At 39.7% G+C, this 19,057-nt stretch overlaps 2 protein-coding genes across 3 annotated transcripts in view; one reads left to right on the forward strand and one right to left on the reverse strand.

Moving 5' to 3' along the window:
* Positions 1-1,402, forward strand: part of LOC137374391 (histone-binding protein RBBP7) — a 48,482-nt gene extending 47,080 nt beyond the window's left edge. For both annotated transcript variants that reach the window (XM_068040423.1, XM_068040424.1), the window contains exons 11-12: positions 67-177; positions 413-1,402. In XM_068040423.1, the coding sequence (XP_067896524.1) occupies positions 67-177; positions 413-481 (180 nt within the window). In that variant the 3' untranslated portion in view covers positions 482-1,402. The remainder of the gene's footprint in view (positions 1-66; positions 178-412) is intronic.
* An 8,402-nt stretch (positions 1,403-9,804) lies between these two features.
* Positions 9,805-19,057, reverse strand: part of LOC137374163 (gamma-taxilin-like) — an 87,749-nt gene continuing 78,496 nt past the window's right edge. Inside the window, exon 10 of the mRNA XM_068039948.1 lies at positions 9,805-17,902. Within this exon, the coding sequence (XP_067896049.1) occupies positions 17,567-17,902 (336 nt within the window). The 3' untranslated portion in view covers positions 9,805-17,566. The remainder of the gene's footprint in view (positions 17,903-19,057) is intronic.

Below are 19,057 nucleotides of genomic sequence, written 5' to 3' on the forward strand. Positions count from 1 at the left end.
TGGTGTTGCAATCCAAAAAAATTTGTATATGTTTGCCATTCTAAAAATATTGTTTCTTCCTGGTAGTTTATTCATGGAGGACACACTGCAAAGATTTCTGATTTCTCCTGGAATCCCAACGAACCATGGGTAATCTGTTCTGTATCAGAAGATAATATTATGCAAGTTTGGCAGATGGTGAGTGGTAGTCTTACTGGGTCACCTGTAGATTATCCAAGAACTTTGGTCCAAATAATGATTTGTCTTAATCCCTTTCCTCAAATTTTTACATTTTACTTTATTGGCATTAATAGTATGTAAAATTCAGTTAAAATATACTGGGGCATAACTTTATGGCTTGTATATTATGGTTAAATTACATAAATTTCTAAATATGGTGCGTCATGGCTTGATTGTGATTTTCCTCTTTCAGGCTGAGAATATTTACAATGATGAAGAGCCAGACACGCCTGCCTCTGAACTTGAGAGTCAAGGATCATAAGCCCCATTTTGACACAACTTTAAAAGGGGTCTATAAATGCTTTAGACTGATAATCCTAATACAGCCGTTTTCCAAGCAATCTTTTGCCACTAAAGTGCTGAGGCTTGTATATAAAAAGCACTTGTGCAAATTCTGACGTGGGACTCCTGTTAGTTTTCAGTGAGCGTCATACAGAAATTTGGGGAGTGTTTTGAGAATGCAATGCCTGATTTATACAGTAGTATGTAATTGTATTCCCTAGTATGTATAAAAGTTATTGATAGCTGCTTGAAAGCTTAAGCACAAATTGTGTATACTTGTATGTTGCAATAATACGCAATATGCAGTCTGACCCTGAAATGTGATTGGCAGAAGGGGCATTGATTCAGAGTATGCATGGCACTTGGTTTCAATGGAAGAGTTAAAATTGATATCTCTGCAAAGCAATGTCAACTTTAAACTCGAGGACAGAAGCGCTTTTGTTACCCAAAGTGCATGTTTCAACACTTGAAAGTCTTTGCTTTACTTCTGCCCAAAGCCCTCGACTCCGACCCCTCTCCCCTCCCCACCAACATATGCACACAGTAGTGACTCAAAGTACCATTGATTTTCCAGTTTATTCTGTAAGTGCACAGCATCCATGCCCACAATTTTGGAATAACTGTGCAGCAAACTTTGCATATCATAATGAGAATATATTTACATGTTTTATAGAATAATCCAGCATATGGTGAAGAAATGCTGCTGCAGTCTTCAAAGGATTAAGAGCTAACTCATGTATGCGGTGTAGGTTTCTTACACTCCTTGAAGCTGATTTGTGCGTAAATTTAAGAATTCCTGTAGACATTTGCTCCTGTATTTTCCTTTGTTTAAAAACTGCATTTTATGCACATTGTAGAACAGGGGTGTATAAATAAACTAAACCTTTTGTAATTTTTAAAATTTAGCTGTGTTTTTTAAACATGTACACATGAAAGGCAGAAACTGATCAATATGCATATTAGAAGTGAAAACCTGTTTTGAATGAAATTTATGGCTACATATACAGGTATAAATTAACAAGTGCCATACTGGAGTTTTCAATTTCTCTCTTCTGTTGTAAATTTCAAATGGAGTGGACATCAGATTCTGTTATTTAGCACCTTTTCACAGGCATATAAACTGCGCGCATGCAGATTGTATGGCTCACCAACAATCGCTAGATTTAATGGCAGAAAGAAAAGAAACCAATTGAAATTTCCTCCATGCTGTCCACCCAAAGGTAAGTTCATTATCATAAAAATTTTGACTGCCAGCATAAATGCATAAAATAAGTGATCTGACTCAATTTTTGGGCTACTACAAGGCTGGGCAATATTAACCGGTGTCTTTAAGTGGCTCATGGGATTGTGGCTCTGTGATAAAGATGTACCTTGGAAAATCAGATGCAGGATATCCAGACAGGGTGTTGTCGCCACAGTCACCAACATTCACACAGGTCTGCAAGAAAGTACTAAGAACCTCCTATCTATCTGATTTATATTGAAGGAAAGAAAATTTCTAAGACCTGGCTTATATTTAATGAAACTTTGTATTATTACTTGTTCCTTTGGTCTGAACTGTTGAGATTCACAGGACTGCAAGAAAACTATTATATACACACACAAGCCACATCTCTCTCTGCCAGGCTACACCCACAACTCTCTGGTCATGTGACATGACATCCTCTGGTGAACCTCACTTACAGCTTAAGGTGATCATAAGGACGTCCACAACATCCCCCTTTTTTACAATGATAACATTTACGATATACAGTTATGTTTGTCTGAATTGCAACTATAAATGATTAAAACAAAACATTTACAAGTAAGCAAGTTTTAACACTGTAAAACATAGGAAGTTTGCTTATTCGTCCCCATCTTGTTTAGTAACTTCTTCCCAGCGCTGAGCTTGGCTTGACGACTCCTCAGAACTCGTTAGCATATTCTTCCTCTGTGCTCATAGCTTCTGTACGTTCATCTTCAGACTTCGTCTTTGAACGTGGCAATAATGCCGTAGTGTTGTCAGACAGCTCTTAGTTGACTTTGGTTTCGTCTGAGAATCGCACCATTGGGTGTCTGGACCTTGTCCGATCTGGGCTGATCACATATCCCAGCAACCTCTGCAGGATACCAAGTTCCTGACGCATGATTGAGGACTCTGACCTAACCTACTTGCAATCGAGCTAATTCTGGTCCTGCTTGCCTGTCATGCGATGCCTTCATCTTCCCTTGTTGTAGAAAGCTTAGAAAAATGATGGCTGGAAACTTCACCTGTAACAGCAATCCCTCTTGTCTCCATGTACTGCAACAAATTGAAGCCCAAGGAGTGTATCCTGGTCATATCGCCTCTTCATGTGAAGACTCCCAGCCTTTGTGTCGTGCTTTACGTGGACTGACCTGAAACACTCAACCTGGATATTTTTTACCATCTTCGGTATGTTACTTCATGTATTGAGACAATTTATAGACCTTGGCATACTGGAAGTCCTGTGACAGCTGGTCCATTTGTGGCTGCCACCTGGAGCTCTTAGCTGCACTGCAAGGTTATCGTTCCAATACGCTTGATTGGAGAACTATTATAGGCAGTCAACCTAGCAATGGTGGGTTGTACTATAGCTTCCAATTTTTTTTTAAGTACGTGTCCTGCAGTTTACAGATGAGCAGAATATTTCCACTTGCTCAGTGTCAGTTTTTAATGAGTTTACGCCTGCCACTTCTGTGGACATTTAATCCTGACCATGGTGAATGCCTCAGATGGCGTAATAGCATTGACCCAAATTAACCATATGAAATGCTTGCTTGCTGTTGACACAAGTGCATTCTTCATCCATGTCCTACTGACAATCTATCTCTCTGACCTATGTACCTGTTTGTGCTTTTATTTTGTGTTGGCATACCTTTTATTGCATTTGTCATCCTGTCTGCAAATGTTCTCTGTATGTGATCTGCCCCATTCCTGTGTGTGGTATCTGAGCTTGGCCTTCTGCACTGCCTTGCCCAATGTCCTGGTACGCCGGAAAACTGTGAATTGGGTGTGTTGGGCCACATTTGCGTCAAGGCTTAGACATCTGAGCCTTGGTTACCATACCAATTGTCATAACCATCCCCAATGCTTGTAACTGTTGGCACTCAGCCATGATGGCTTAAAATTTCCATCATTGAGTCATGCATCTATCTTTTCTAGAAGGCATTTTTGAAAGGCCTCTCGCAGTAGACACAATTACGAGCTCTATAATCTGCAAAGTAACTTTGAGCTTTGTCTCAGCACCTTGCAACAAACTAGTCAATGGCCTTATCTTGCCTTTGCCGGGACGTCATATACTCAAGCCTATGTACTCAGAAATTGACCACCACCTTGAGTTGCTGCTCCAGGAATGTCCGTTGCAGGTCCTTGTTGCCCAGTGCAATCTTGATTTTCGCAGCTTGTTTTTCTGGTTTGCTCACTTCTTGATCCAGGAAAAACAGTTCCAACTGTTGTCGAAACAATTTAAAATCAAATACCATAGCTGGCACCTTCCAGTTCACAAAAAGAAGAAATGCTGGAACCACTCAGCAGGTCTGGCAGCATCTGTGGAAAGAGAAGCAGAGTTAACATTTCGGGTCAGTGACCCTCCTTCAGAACTGACCCGAAACGTTAACTCTGCTTCTCTTTCCACAGATGCTGCCAGACCTGCTGAGTGGTTTCAGCATTTCTTGTTTTTTATTTGATTTCCAGCATCCGCAGTATTTTACTTTTACCTTCCAGTTCATAACTGGATACCTGAGCCATTTTTTGGATGATCATGCTGTTTTATAAATTTAGGACTTTACCTATTAAAAGCTTTGTGTTTCCTTTTTAGAAAAGTTAATTTTCACAGGCCTGCCCCTTTTAAGAGTGAAAGGACAGCAGCTATGTATTTACTGCAGTTGGTATTTTTTTAAGGCCGCATTTGCTGACAACCCAACCACTAGGTGGCGCCCTATTAGCAAATACAGCCTCATCGACTGCACCATCTCAGGCAGATGCCAGTAATTAAGATAGCATTGCTCAATTTGAAACAAAAAAGCAAATTAAACCCACACCCCCTCAATGGCCTCCACCTCCCCTCAACAGTACCTCGTGTGATCGCTGCCTCAATCCCCACTTTCTCTTCCCTGCGCCCATCTGCTCATTGTTCCCGTCACTCCCGACTGCTTTCCACTCCATCCCACCGTTATCTCCTGCTCCCCGCCCACAGGATGTGTGGTGACAATATGCGGATGTCATTACGTGCTGGCATGTGTTCAGACGCATTGATGATGGTGATTGTTCTGTGTTATCAGGAGACTTTTTTAAAACCGAGAGCGGTTCTTTATTTACACGGCTTGTTAGTTTTTATTTAGGGCTGTAGCTGGCAGTTGCCAGAACTAGCCTTTTACTTTGCCTACCTGTTCTTTGTTCTGTGTTCTTCAGTACAAAAAAAAAACATTGCCATGACGTAATATTTGGTGGTCTTCATAAACAATATATCTCACCATTACCACCATGTAATATTACTTGTTTCTTTGGTATGTGAACTATTGCAAGATTCACAGGATTACAAGTAATATCCAAAGAAAATGTGGTTTTTTGTAACTTAACACACACATAGCTACTGCAGGCACCACATGTAAACACATCTTACTCTGATCATGCGTGACACATCATCACTTCCTCCAGTGACCTTCACTTACAGCTTAAGGTGGTCCTCTTAAGGTCATCCCACAACACTTGATAACTAAATTTTGTGGCTTGTGGCCATATACTCAAGAAAAATTGGGCAAATTTATTCTGGGTTAATTGTGAATAAGCTGGTATACTGAAATACTCAATACCCATAATTTCAGTATTTATGACATGGTTGGATACTGAAAAAATTTGGTCTACGTCCTTTAGATTTTAGCTTTGTGCACCATTGTCTGTCGCCAGGGGCATCTAAACTGTGCTTTTAAGCTCCATCCTCATGCTACAAATCTTAAGTTGTGGTTATCAGGGCCACATATGCTAAATTCTACTTCCATTACGAAGAATTCTGGGATTTTTACAGCTGTTAAGTTTACATTAAGCAATCTTGAATTTTAAATGAAGCTAGGACTTTTTTTTTAAGAAAAGGGGGTGACCTAAAGTGGTCTCTAAACCCTACAATTTAGATGACCATTTATTTAAATATTTGGCAAAAGAAAACATTTCAAAAACTTTCTATATCCATTTCTTTTAACTATGAAAATAGTTCACATTTAAGTTTGTGGAGTTCATGCTGAATTACATAACTGTCAATATCTTGTGTGGAGGCACCTCAAGATGAGACCTGGCGGCCACCTAGCGGAAATGGGAGAGTCCCTCTTCTGGGGCAATCCATAGTCCATGGAGGGCCCCCAGGTGACGACAGTCATCCCCACAGCAAGAACCCTGCCTTCGCCAACCACCCCCTTACCAAGGCCTGCCTGACTGGTCCCAGGACCACCTCTATCTTTGCTGCCCTGGGCCTCCCACAGTCCCAACCGTGGCCACCACTCCCAGTGGAACTGCTGAGTTGCTGGCCCGCTGATTGAGCGGCAGCTCTTGGGGCATGGTCTTGTTTCTTAAAGGGAACGGCGTTCCCAACAGAGGCCAGTTAATTAGCTGCCTGCCGTTGAATTTGGCCAGGGCTCTGAGAGTGCTGAGATAGGATCGCAGCACCCCAATCGCTGGGACCCATGGTGCTGAAATATAATTCAACTCTAAGTTCTGTACGCCCATTACTCCCCACCCAACTATACAAAGTTCCTTTGGCTCAGAAAAATCTAATCCAAGATCCTCATATTCAAAAGCTCTTGCTGTATGGGAAACTTTCTCCAGCTATATGAATGAGCTCACTTCTGTTCCGCAATTCTAGATGACTGCTTGTTTCCAGCTCTATTCACCCTCCAGCACTGGTGAATGATAGTTCAGGCACTCTATCCTAAAACCACTCTAATTTGCTACTTGAATAGAATATTTGAAAGGCAGCAAGGAAAACAGCAGCAATATAACTGGGATGCTCATCACTGCGGCTCATTTGTTTAACTGAAGTAATAATGGGATGAGCATCACTGCTTAAAGAATCATCTCTTCTAGATTGATAGTTACAGTATGAGCAGTTTATCATAATTCAAAAATGTTAAGTTTACATTAAGCAATCTTGAATTTTAAATGAAGCTAGGACCTAGAAAAGGGGGTGACCTAAAGTGGTCTCTAAACCCTACAATTTAGATGACCGTTTATTTAAATATTTGCCAAAAGAAAAAGTTTATTTCAAAAACTTTATATCTATATTCTTCTAACTATGAAAATAGTTTACACATTTAGGTTTGTGGAGTTCATGCTGAACAACATAACTGTCAATAATATCTTGTATATGAAATAAATCCTGCGTGGCCAACTTTCAAAATGGAAGTCAATTCACAAAATGTCAACTTATTTATGCTGTAATTTTCACACAACTAACTCTCCCAGAAATAAAGCACGGTTTTATCGCAACTTCTCCCTCATTCCAAAAAGATAAGCGAAACCTAGTAGTTTTAAAAGAAAACTATTTCATTGTTCCCCACAAACTTAGAAGAAAAGAACAGAAATCCCCAATGATGGTCTTGCAATTCTTGAGCAGAATATCTTTATTTTCTTCTTGGGGAAATAGTGCAAGGGCAAGAATAATACGTTTTGCTGACTTCTGATGTTGGCCATTTTAGCAGGAGAACATGGTCCTTCCTTTCGAAAAAAAAAGTCCTAGCTCCATCATTTAAAATTCAAGACTGCTTAACATTTTTGAATTCCGATACAGCTCATACTGTAACTATCAATCATAGGAACATAGAAGGGAGTAGGCCATTCAGCCCATCAAGACTGCTCCGCCATTCAATTAGATCATGGTTGATCATCTACCTCAGTGCTATTCCCATATCCCTTGATGTCATTAGTATCCAGATATCTATCTATTTCAGTTTTGAACATGCTCAAATGATTGAGCATTCACAGCCTTCTGGGGTAGAGAATTCCAAAGATTCACCATCCTCTGAGTGAAGAAATTCCTCTCATCTCATCTGCACAGTGGTTAGCACCGCAACCTCACAGCTCCAGCGACCCGGGTTGTTCTGGGTACTGCCTGTGCGGAGTTTGCAAATTCTCCGTGACCGCGTGGGTTTCAGCTGGGTGCTCTGGTTTCCTCCCACAGCCAAAGACTTGCAGGTTGATAGGTAAATTGGCCATTGTAAATTGTGGGTAGGTGGTAGGGACAATGGGGTTAAATGTAGGATTAGTATAAATGGGTGGTTGTTGGTTGGCACAGACTCGGTGGGCCAAAGGGCCTGTTTCAGTGCTGTATCTCTAAATAAATAAATTGCCAACCCCTTATTCTGAGACTATGTCCTCTGGTTCTCGACTCACCAGCCAGGGTAAACATTCTATCTACATCCACGCTGTCAAACCCTGTAAGAAAGATTTTTGTAAGTTTCAATGAGATCACCGCTCATTCTTCAAAACTCTAGAAAATACAGGCCCAGTTTTCTCAATCTCTCCTCATAGGATAATTCTGCCATCCCAGGGATTAGTCTGGTGAACCTCCATTGCACTCCCTCTATGGCAAGTATATCCTTTGTTAGATGAGACTAAAACGGTACACAATACTCCAGGTACAGTCTCACCGAGGTGCTGTACAATTGCAGCAAGCTTCTTTACTCCCGTACTCAAATCCCCTTGAGATGAAGGCCACTCGCAACAGCCTGCAATCCTGAGAATGACCTGTTTATTCCTGCTCTGTTAAACAATTCTCAATCCATACCAGTATATTACTCCCAATCCCACATGCTCTAATTTTGTTTACTAATCTCCTGTGTGGGTCCTTATCAAAAGCCTTCTGAAAATCCAAATACACTACATCCACTGGTTCTCCTTTATCTATGTCACAAGTAACATCCTCAAAAAACAAACCGGTTTGTCAAACATGATTTCCCTTTCATAAATCCATGTTGACTCTGCCCAATCATATTTTCCAAGTGTCTAGTTATATCCTTTATATTCGATTCTAACATTTTCCCTACTGCTGATGTCAAATTAACAGGTCAGTAGTTCCCCATTTTCTCTTTTCCCTCCTTTCTTAAATAGTGGGGTTACATTTGCTACTTTCCAGTCTGCAGGAACCTTTCCAGAATCTATAGAATTTCGAAAGATAACCACCAATGCATCCATTATATCTATTGCCACCTCATTCAATACTCTGAGATGTGGCTCACCTGGTCCAGGAGATTTATCAACCTTCAATCCAGTTAATGTTTTGAGTATTACCTCTCTATTAATACTAATTTCTTTCAGTTCCTCATTTTCATAACTCCCTTGGTTCCCTAGTATTTCTGGGAGATTTTCTGTATCTTCCTCCATGAAGACAGACACAAAGTAATTGTTTAGTTTCTCCGCCTATTCTCTATTATAAATTCTCCTGTCTCTGCCTGCAATGGACCCACATTTGTCCTTGCTAATCTTTTCCTTTTCAATTACCTAAAGAAGCTTTTACAATCCGCCTTTATGTTTCTCACTAGCTTGCATTCATATTCTCTTTTCCCTTTCTTGATCAGTTTCTTGGTCACTCTTTGCTGGATTCTAAATTGCTTCCAATCCTCGGGCTTACCACTTTTTCTGGCAACCTTATATCTTGTAAAGCTGATTCTTTAGCAGTGATGCTCATCTCATTATTACTTTGCAGTTAAACAAATGTGCTGCAGTGATGAGCATCCCAGTTATATTGCTGTTGTTTTCCTTGCTGCCTTTTAAATATTCTATTTGAGAGGGAACAAATTAGAGTGGTTTCAGAAGAGAGTGCCAAAGACCAGGAGTATCATGCCTGAAAGGAATGGAAAGCAGATAGTTAGATGGGGGCAGGGAGGTGAGAGATTGGGACCATTTTACAGGGGAAAAAAATTGATAAAATATGACAAGCAGAATTGTTGTACGAATCTTCCCAAGCTTTAACAAACCCATTACCTCAACATACCCTGAGCAGCATTCCTTAACTGCTCATTTCAAACATTGTGTATAAGTGAATCAAAGTTAATGCTGCACAAATATGATGTGCAGCATTAACTGTGGATGTTGTTTTAGGCTTCCATTAATAAAACACACTCTTAAAAACCAGGAATAACACAGCTATGAAATTAATATAAATGTGGGTTGATGTACTGTCAACTGTTGAACTAAAATGACATTTGAAATCACGAAGCAAAAGAGTTATGGAAGAAAGCAGCTCAAAGCCACAAAATCAAACTATTTCTGATCTGAAGTGTAAATGACAAAAGAAAGCAACAGCAGCTATTATCCATATTTATATTTGTTGATTGCTCTGTACATGTCCTTAGTAAATAACATTCTAGATTCACATTTCAGGAATTCTACAAAATGTTTGTGAAAATTTGAAAGCAAGACCGTGCTGCCCACCCATTCAAATATTTGCCCAAACTCCCGAAAAAATAAAACGAATTTAAGCATCGACTATTTCTGCCTCACATTGTTTCACAGTTATTCTCTGCTACAATCTTCAGAGGTAGATTATTTTTTGTTCACACCATCACCTGAGGTTTCAACCGCAGCATTCCCAGCTAAATGTGTAAATGCACTGTCAGTACAGCGTTACTTTGCCACAGCAAAACATTGATCAACACAGACAGCAAACCCATTCTAATCAGGCAGTACTAGGAAGACATGCTATGCACCAAACATCTCTTCTATGTTTGCATCAACATACGCAAAATATTGGAACATTCAAAGTAGAAATACAGGTAGTCTGTATATTTTAATTTTTTTAAAAAACTTTCAGAACTGCAATATCAGGATTAGGAGCTGCATCTTTTTTTCTTCAGCACAGTAAGGTAGGAAGACCAAATTCTAAAATAGGTGTTTCAGAAACCATGTCATTTTGATGGATTAGACAGCAGTTTTAAGAAAAAAACAGACTGAAATATCCAGAGTAAAGTGTTAGTATTTTCAGTACCCAATTCCCCTTTCCATTGGAAGCTGCAGCCTCTAACCTGTTAAAATCACTCTGTGATTTTTACAAGATGAATTAAACAAGTAATCACTAGCTCACATTAAGCCAGTCATGTGCAAGGAACAGTAGCTTAAAGACCTACTACCCGACCCGGCCCCGACATGTGTCGGGTCCGGTTCGGCTCGGCCCCAGGTCCGGCATTCGGGCTCGGGTCGGGTTTCCTTTGCAGATCTTTACCGCAGCTTATAAATAGAACACAGTCCAGTCTCTCATTATCATCTCTTACGAACTGTGAGACACTTGGAATAAAACACTCTGCAAACATGTATGCCCGTGGATTAACCTATTCTACAGTCAGAACTTTTCCCTCTACTCATGACTTACTTTAGGGTACAGTTCTATAAGGATTGACAAGTTTTTAATACTTTGCCCCAAGTGAACATTATTCATGTGCCAGCTGAGGCAGTGTCTCAAATTTGACTATAGAAAAGTTTCCCCTAAACCGATAGCCACCACTTATTCATACTTTGCAGCAAGTGTTCCTCAGAGTTGTGATCAGAAGAGAAATCCTGGTCATCCACCCGCGCCCCCTCCCCACTCTTTAGCCCAGGGACAATGAAGCTAACTTCAGTGTCTGCCACTCCACCAACACCTCAGCTAAGATCAGTTAAGGCGGTAGGAACGAAGGATCGAACTCGGTTCTTTAGACTTTCTGGTCTGTGACTCAGCACGAAATGGACTGAAACCATCTAATAAGCCACTAGGGGCTGTAAGGGAACAGATTTAAATGTCAGCACAATTAGAACTTTATGCCATTTTCAATACACCAATAGAAGTTAAATCGCTGAAGCTATGCCAATCACAAATATGAAAACCAAGCAACTTATTACACCTCACCAGATGAAAAAACAGATGAGAAGACGTACCATTTTCACTACTAGATTTTGCACCCCTCGTATGTCATAGCTACATGAAAATTAAACTGGCGAGAATCTCACTGTTCATCTAAAAACTGTAGAAAGTAAAACCTATGCTTCTTTAAGAGAAGTCTGAGATCTGGTCTGCTTGCTCAAAACTCTTCATGAAAGCTCAAAACATGGTTGGGTGGTTGTAACACGATATTTCAAATCTCGATTATTAATGCACTCCTCAAAATATACAATTATTTAGAAATTGTAAGTCATTAAAACAATGATTTTGTAAGAAAAACCACAATGATTACATCTGTTCAAAAATTGTTAAAAAGGCAATTTGAGTGCTACGGAAAATATTACCATCTAAGCAGAGAGGGAAACTACCAAAGGCTTGGGACCAACTGCAGCTGGGATGCAACTTCTAAAGCAATTTACGAGGATATTTGGAACAAACGTAATGGGTGTAACAGTTGGTCAATCACATAGTACTAGGGAAATCACCTGTATATCTCAATTTGATTTCCTCAATTAACTGCATTGGTCATTTACTGCTGATTAAATGACCTTTAACATCTCTAAACCAAGCATTTGGTCGATATAGTGCACAGTACTAGGTATATATCTTGCTTTTGATCTAGCAAAAAAGGATACAATTAAATCACAGGAGGAACAGCATTTTGCTCCTGCCCAATAGAAGTGGCAATTTAATGGGCAATATTGTTTTCTTGAAGCTATCTACAGGGTTGATAATAGCATATTTTGCAAATGGAGACAGAAAAGTACATATCATTGAGTGTCCAGCCAAGGAGATGGATTCGGTGCTCAATCGCCGAATAGGAGGATTTGGGCTCACGCTATTCTTCTAACCTGTGTGTGAATGGTTGGAGTGCTCCCCCGTTGACCTGTTAGGCAGGCATTATTGTTTCTGAGGAGTTGCTACACACTTTTACAATTAAGTGGATTATCTAAAACAGGCAGTAATTCTGCTGGCCAAGTGCAAATGTCCCATGAAGCGAACAGAAAATTAAGTGAACCAACTATCTTGCACTAATTCATACTATTAAAATAAATGTTGGATTGAATAGTTCAAATCGCTCACTGTATGAATGGTAGAATGCAGACAAGTTGGTTACCTCCATTAAGGTGCTGACTGTATTCAAACAAGGGACCTTATTTTGAGTTAAATAACTAGCTTAACCTGTCATGTCAAATAAACCACATCTTATCTGGTTTAATTAAATAACTGCTAATATTTAAGCTCGAGGTAAATACCACTGGTTTTCAATATTTGAAATGGATGTGAAATATTTTACTGACTGGATGTTGGCATCAGTCAGTCCGTATCAGAGTATGATGCTGAAATACAGCAAATGGCAGCATGCCATGAGATATGGATCAAAATTCACAGCATCAGGGTATCAAAACACCAGTCAACTGACTGGAGCTCATGCATCTGCCACTCCCCACCCACCCATGTTCCAAGGCAAACCCTAATCTGAGTGTTTTCTGACAGTACAGGAGTCTCTTTATCCAGCTACCAGATGTGAGATGCCCATCTTTCTCAGTGTGAAGAAATTCCAGATCTCTATTCAATAATTCTGTCCTCAATTTCACTGCAACTATAAAGTGCATCCTACTGTTCCATGGTACAGAACAGCTGATTGGCACACCGAGTCACTCTGCTGTGGATCAATTACATAACATAAAACATGCTCTGATTTTAATCATTTGGAAGGTTATCAGAGGCTATAAGTGTAAAGTTGAGATCAGGATTGAATAGAATGGCTTCAAACAGACTTGGTACTTTGCCTGAAATGTAATAATTAATCAATTGCCAGTGAGAAAAATGGCCATTTCACAAGCATTATTTGAAATCCAAGGTGGTCATTTTAGATTTGAGGGCGTTGGACTGCAGACACTTCTCAACTTTTGTGGCTTTTCTTGAATGCCCCTGCTGAACTTTTCTAACAGTAGAGCAGGAATTGAACTTTAGCTTCAATTAAATTAAGATCAGTCAATCAGATTGTAGGGCAGGCAGGCATGGGTATATTGTGTAAAGAGAAACTACTCAAGTGTACACAGGCTGGATTTTTGTTCCTTTTTGAATTTTTTTCCCTCTCTTTTGGCTTTGGCAAATACACATAATGCCGAGCTCACTCCTTAATCCAGGCCCCAGTAGCACAAGGTGTTCATGCAGCCAGTATGATGGGAAACCAACTTTGCCATTTCCTCTAAGCCTGCATTAACACAGGCAGCTTTTAGGGAATAGCAACCCAAGGAAAGTACACTACACTGAAAGGTAAAATCCACACACTCCCAAATCTGATCATAGGTTTGCTGTCAAAAATGTACATGGATAATGGGGGCTACCAACATCTGATGCTGCAGAGAAGATGCAGGATATATAGATTATTACATCAAATTTAATTATGCTCAGTTTAGCACGATAATTTCTTTTTTGAGGTCTTCCTACTACCGTCACAACTGCAGTGCACTATCTGCTTTGTTTTGTAAATTAATATGTAGAAAACTATATTCCATAGTGAAATGAGTTTCAGTCGTGCACTGGTACTTTAAAAAAGCTGGTGGCTTGCTCCACCCTCCCAAAATTTCTATCCACTCCTTAAGGAACTTATCCTGGCTAGTTCCACAGCCACCTGAACCACATGAACATTCCTTGTGCGTGAGGCTAGATTGCAAGTTCTGTTCAGGCGGCTCCAGAATAATACCTTTCTCTAAACAAAGGTAAAACCCATCAAGAGTTGTGGCTTACTGCAGCTCATACACAAGAGCCAACCAAAAAACCTATTGCTGTATTTCAACAACTAAGTATTAATGGCTGTACCAGAAGGTCTGGCAAATCGCTTGCCCTCTCTGAATCAAAAACCTTGGCTGTAAAGACTATTGTTAATTTTGAGCCTAGGCATCCAGACACAGTTGCCTGGATCTACCTAAACTTAGTGCAGGTTACATTCAAGTAATACAAGGGGATTTAAAAAAATTACATCTCAAAATAAAAATTTATAATCTTGAGGTTTGTGAGTTCACATTTCATAATTTCCAAGGAAAAACACAGGAATGTGCAAAGAACTGAAAGAGAACAAGTGGCATATCAAGTGGAATGTTTCACATTACATCAAATGCATTGGGGTGACACATACAAAGGTGGCAAAGGGAACAAATAACCAAGCCATCATCTTTAGGTACTCGGTACTTAAGCACACAAACACAGCATCTTCCTCCCAACACAGTGCTGCGAACCTTGCAAGGGATAAGGACAGCTCATAATGAAGGAGTTTCATTGTCAAATCTCCTCTGGCTTTGATGCTCAAAGGTAAAAAGGAAAGATGGCCAGAAACACAGCATGGAAGCAATGTTCCCTCTAATTCCCCTTCACTGTGCGCCATCCCTTTATTGCACCCCGCGGTCTCTAACATACCGCGTCACCACACACATCCACATCTTAAAAGGACCGCTTCTTGTGTGTGGCTTCTCTGTTCCCTGTGCGTCACATTCCCAATTGTTGCGCACTGGCGCAGCTTCGTGGGAATGCTGCATGGAAAATACATAAATTATCTATTTTCCTGAAACTAACAGGAAAAGTTTAATGAACTACTGGTTGCCCAGTGCTGTATTTTATGAGGAACTTTCATGCTGTGCATTCCTAATGAAAACTTTGTGTTCATTATTAATGAGCTTTCAATTGCACAGCAGATTCACAACACCGTTTCCCTCTTCCCTAAAGAGGAAGTTAGAAATTCTTCATAAATGACCATTCCCAAAGCTGCTCCATAAATGAGATGATAAAAACACAAGTTAAAAATGATACTGATATGAGTCATGTCCATTTGCATTTCAAGGCCGGGTCAGACTAGCAACTACTGGTGAAGTGTCTCATATGTCACAGGGAAAAAAAAGTGAATGCTTTTAGAAGCTGCAGTGCTACAGTTCTTCATTTATCCCACTGGGTCATAAGTGGGCTCAAAGGTGGAGCGGAGTGGGAAAAGCCATTGCTGAAACAGGACTGATAAGTCCTATATATTCTCGGGCCAAGGTCAGTATGGAACAAAACAAATGGATTTTTAGCCCTATCCAGAAAGGTGTCCCCCTGAGCGCAAAATGCACCAGTGAGTTTTTTTTTTGTCTTACTCAGATAAAATAAAATCACCATGCCCTGCTTTTGCACAGAACTACTGCTGCCCAATGCTATAATCACATCTAATAGTCTTGGCTCATCTATGATCCAATTCACCATGTGGATGGATTTGCAAATAGCTCTGTACAAGAATTGGAATCCACAGTCCTCAGTATGAGATAAGTAAATGCCACTAGACCTATTGCTCTGATAGAGTGGGGAAGAATGTATCACTAGTAAGCCAAATGCTCTACAAAGTGAAGAAAATTGAGAGAGAAAACAGTTAACTACATGAAAATTTGATTACTTAGAACTGGACTAAAATCAGGATTTCTGGAATGGGAACTGGATTGTCCAATAGTTAATGTCAGATGATAATGATATGGTTTATAAATAACTATGCCTATTAAAAACCAACAGGACCTCATGATCAATTCAGTTATCTCTCTTTTCCTTTTACATCCAGGGCTCAATTTGGCCATTTTAGTTGTCAATTTGCTAACAATCTTGAGTTGGCATCTAAAAATTTTCCATTTAATTATCACTATTCATTCTGATAGACACATTCCATATATAGAATGTCATCTACATTGCATGCCAAATTCAGTGGTGGGAATGGGATAATTATTTCTGGTACCCAGTATTTTGTACTCATTGGTCAGGCATAATTATATGGAAGCTAAAAGCCCCCATTCTACTCCAAAAGTGTCTTAGTAATTTCAGAAGAGGACCCCTCCACTTAACCAGTGTTTGTTTTTCCATCTACAATGGCTCAGAGGGAATAGGTCTATCGATGATGACTTTGTGCTGTATAGATACAGGACCACCAGACATGGAGATTGCCAAACTAATTTAATTTGAAACCCTTGGAGCTAGAGACACAAGATTTTTATCCCTTTAGCTTTGGTCTAGGTTCAAATCCTGAGGTGAAAGGATAGTGCAGTTACCATGGCAACATTTAAAAAAAATTCTCTCAGGGAAAACTTACCCTTTATTCTTAAAAATAAACAAAGGAAAACAATAAATAAAATGGCTGCTTTGACCAAACAGGCTACAAAAAAATACTAAACTTTCTTAGATCACTAGCTACTCAAATCAGGGTAGGCCCCAATGGCAGGACATCAAAACTTTGCAAACTAACAAAAATGTTGTTGTGAGAACAGCCTCCAAAATTAAGTTCAATCCCAACACTAATTTATTGAGGGTCAAAATCCATTGAAAGCTTCTTTCGAACAGGGGTATAGGGTGCAGAAGACGGACAAGAAAGCAACAGGACTGATGGTACTCCGGTTCCTTATAATTTCAGGGATGTTGTAAGGACAACAATAATTAACAAGCAGCAACCCCAATTCAAGAAGTAGCATAAACTAGTATTGCTTCACTTCTCCACACAGCCTACATTTCTACTGAACTGGAGACACGGGAAACTGCCGACGCTGCAAAAAATTCAAACTCTGCTAGTGGACCCCTTGAACTAACCATTTTTGTTCATCTGAAGCAATCTATAATCAGGTACCACTCTTCTATTCTCCAACTCTTAACATTAATTGTTCCCACATCAGTTAAAAGTTTCAGTCAAGTAGCAGTGCTTTATGGAAGGTCGAGATTTGTAAGATACGCTGTCAGAATAGCAGGTAGCAATTCCATCTCTGGAAGCAACCAAATATATCCAGTTGCATCTACATTGCAAAAAAAAAGCTCGGTTTAAAAAAAAAAGTCACTCATCTGTTATTAAAATTACATGGAAATGTTTACATCTCAGGCCAAGTATTGAGAGTCGAGGTGGATTGCAATGTCAAAAATTTCAATTTTTAAAAAAGGATGAAACAAATGTACTCAATTATGAAAATTTATAAAGTAGACTAACTTGATCCACCGTACAGCTACTTGAACCACATAAATTCCTTTTCCCCTAAGAAAATACAGATATGGTAGAAAAATGTGTAAGAAATTCTCACCACAAAGCCAATAATTACCAAGAACAAGTCGAACGATAATTACACAAAAATATATAACTCCACACAATTCTTTTTTTAAACCAGATAATTTTAGTCAACAGAATCAATGCCCGAAGCTGCAACAGCATTTTCTAGATCTCCAGTTAAACACTCTTGATCTAAAATAGCTGTAGCATGAGATTGGTTTCCTCCTTCGTCCTGACTCGAAGCGTTCACCTCAGCCAATTCTGAAGAATCTGGGGTCTTGCATGCCTGGTATTCCTCTTCTATCAGGTCTAAGGGCCCATCACTTCCTGAAAGCTGCAACTGTAGAAGTTGCACTTTTTTATTCAGGTCATTTCTCTCTGTCTGCAGCGCCCTGCAAAGCTTTTCCAACCGCTCCAGTTTCACCTGTAGACCCTTGTATTCCTTGTCTCGAAGAGTTTTCTGCACGAATTTTAAAAGAGCAAAAAAAGGTATCAAGTATCTTTTCAATATATTACAAATCCTAGTCATTTACTTTATATCTGCTAACACCTATTTTTAAAATTTTGAAATGCTAAGATAACCAGTGCAGTACTGAGAGAGTGCTGCACTGTCAGAGGTGCCATCTTTCGGATGAGATGTCAAACCAAAGCCCCATTTGCTCTCTCAGATAGACGGAAAAGATCCCATGAAATTATTTCAAAGAGAAGGGAGATGCTTCCCAGTGTCCTGGTCAATATTTATCTCTCAACCAACATCACAAAAACACATTATCTGGTCATAATTACATTGCTGTTTGTGGGAGCTTGCTGTGTGCAAATTGGGTGCCGTGTTTCCTATATTACAGTAGTGACCACAGTACAGAAATACTTAATTGGTTGGAAAGCGCTTTGGGACACCCTGAAAAGGCATGATATAGATGCAAATTTTTTTAAAATTTCTTTTAACCACATATAAAAGGTTGATGCAAGGACAACACACATCAAATGACCAGACTAGAAACTATCCAAGCATAGAATAATAGGATGTAGATATCTGAGCATCCAGGGATTGTCCATCTGTTTTGTTGCAAAAGGTGGTTTTGTCCTCCAACAGCTCTGATGCATGAGGGAGAAGTAAATATTCGAAGGAATTGCATGCTAATTTTGAGCCGAGGGAAGGCTAAATAAGAATAGAAATCTACAGGGATAATGTTCTCCCACTTCAAAGTGTTTTTCTTCCCCATTACACTAGAAGCTGCATGGAAGAAGCGGCCAAAATAAGTCTTTGACCTCGTGTTCTCCTGCCAAGCAAATTAAAACTCTATCAAATGTCAGTATCCATTTCGCAAAACACATGGCATCTCGCCAGCACGGGACAGAAAACATGTTGGTCTGCTGAATCCCCTCGATCAGCTGCACAAGTTTTATTAGTGGAGAACTGCATCTACATATTCAACATGGGAAAGGGGGAAGAGGAGTCCCAAAGTAGGTAAAAGGTTGAGGAAAAAATTAAAGCTCAAACATTTCTGGGTGTTAACCAAGTTGATCTCCATAGAGAATGTTATCAGGAGTGGTGGCGAGCAGTTAATTCAGGACTGTTACTCAAGACCGCTGATCAGCCCATCATCTTGTGCTA

Source organism: Heterodontus francisci, chromosome 10 (assembly GCF_036365525.1).
Source record: "Heterodontus francisci isolate sHetFra1 chromosome 10, sHetFra1.hap1, whole genome shotgun sequence".
Lineage (NCBI taxonomy): Eukaryota > Metazoa > Chordata > Chondrichthyes > Heterodontiformes > Heterodontidae > Heterodontus > Heterodontus francisci.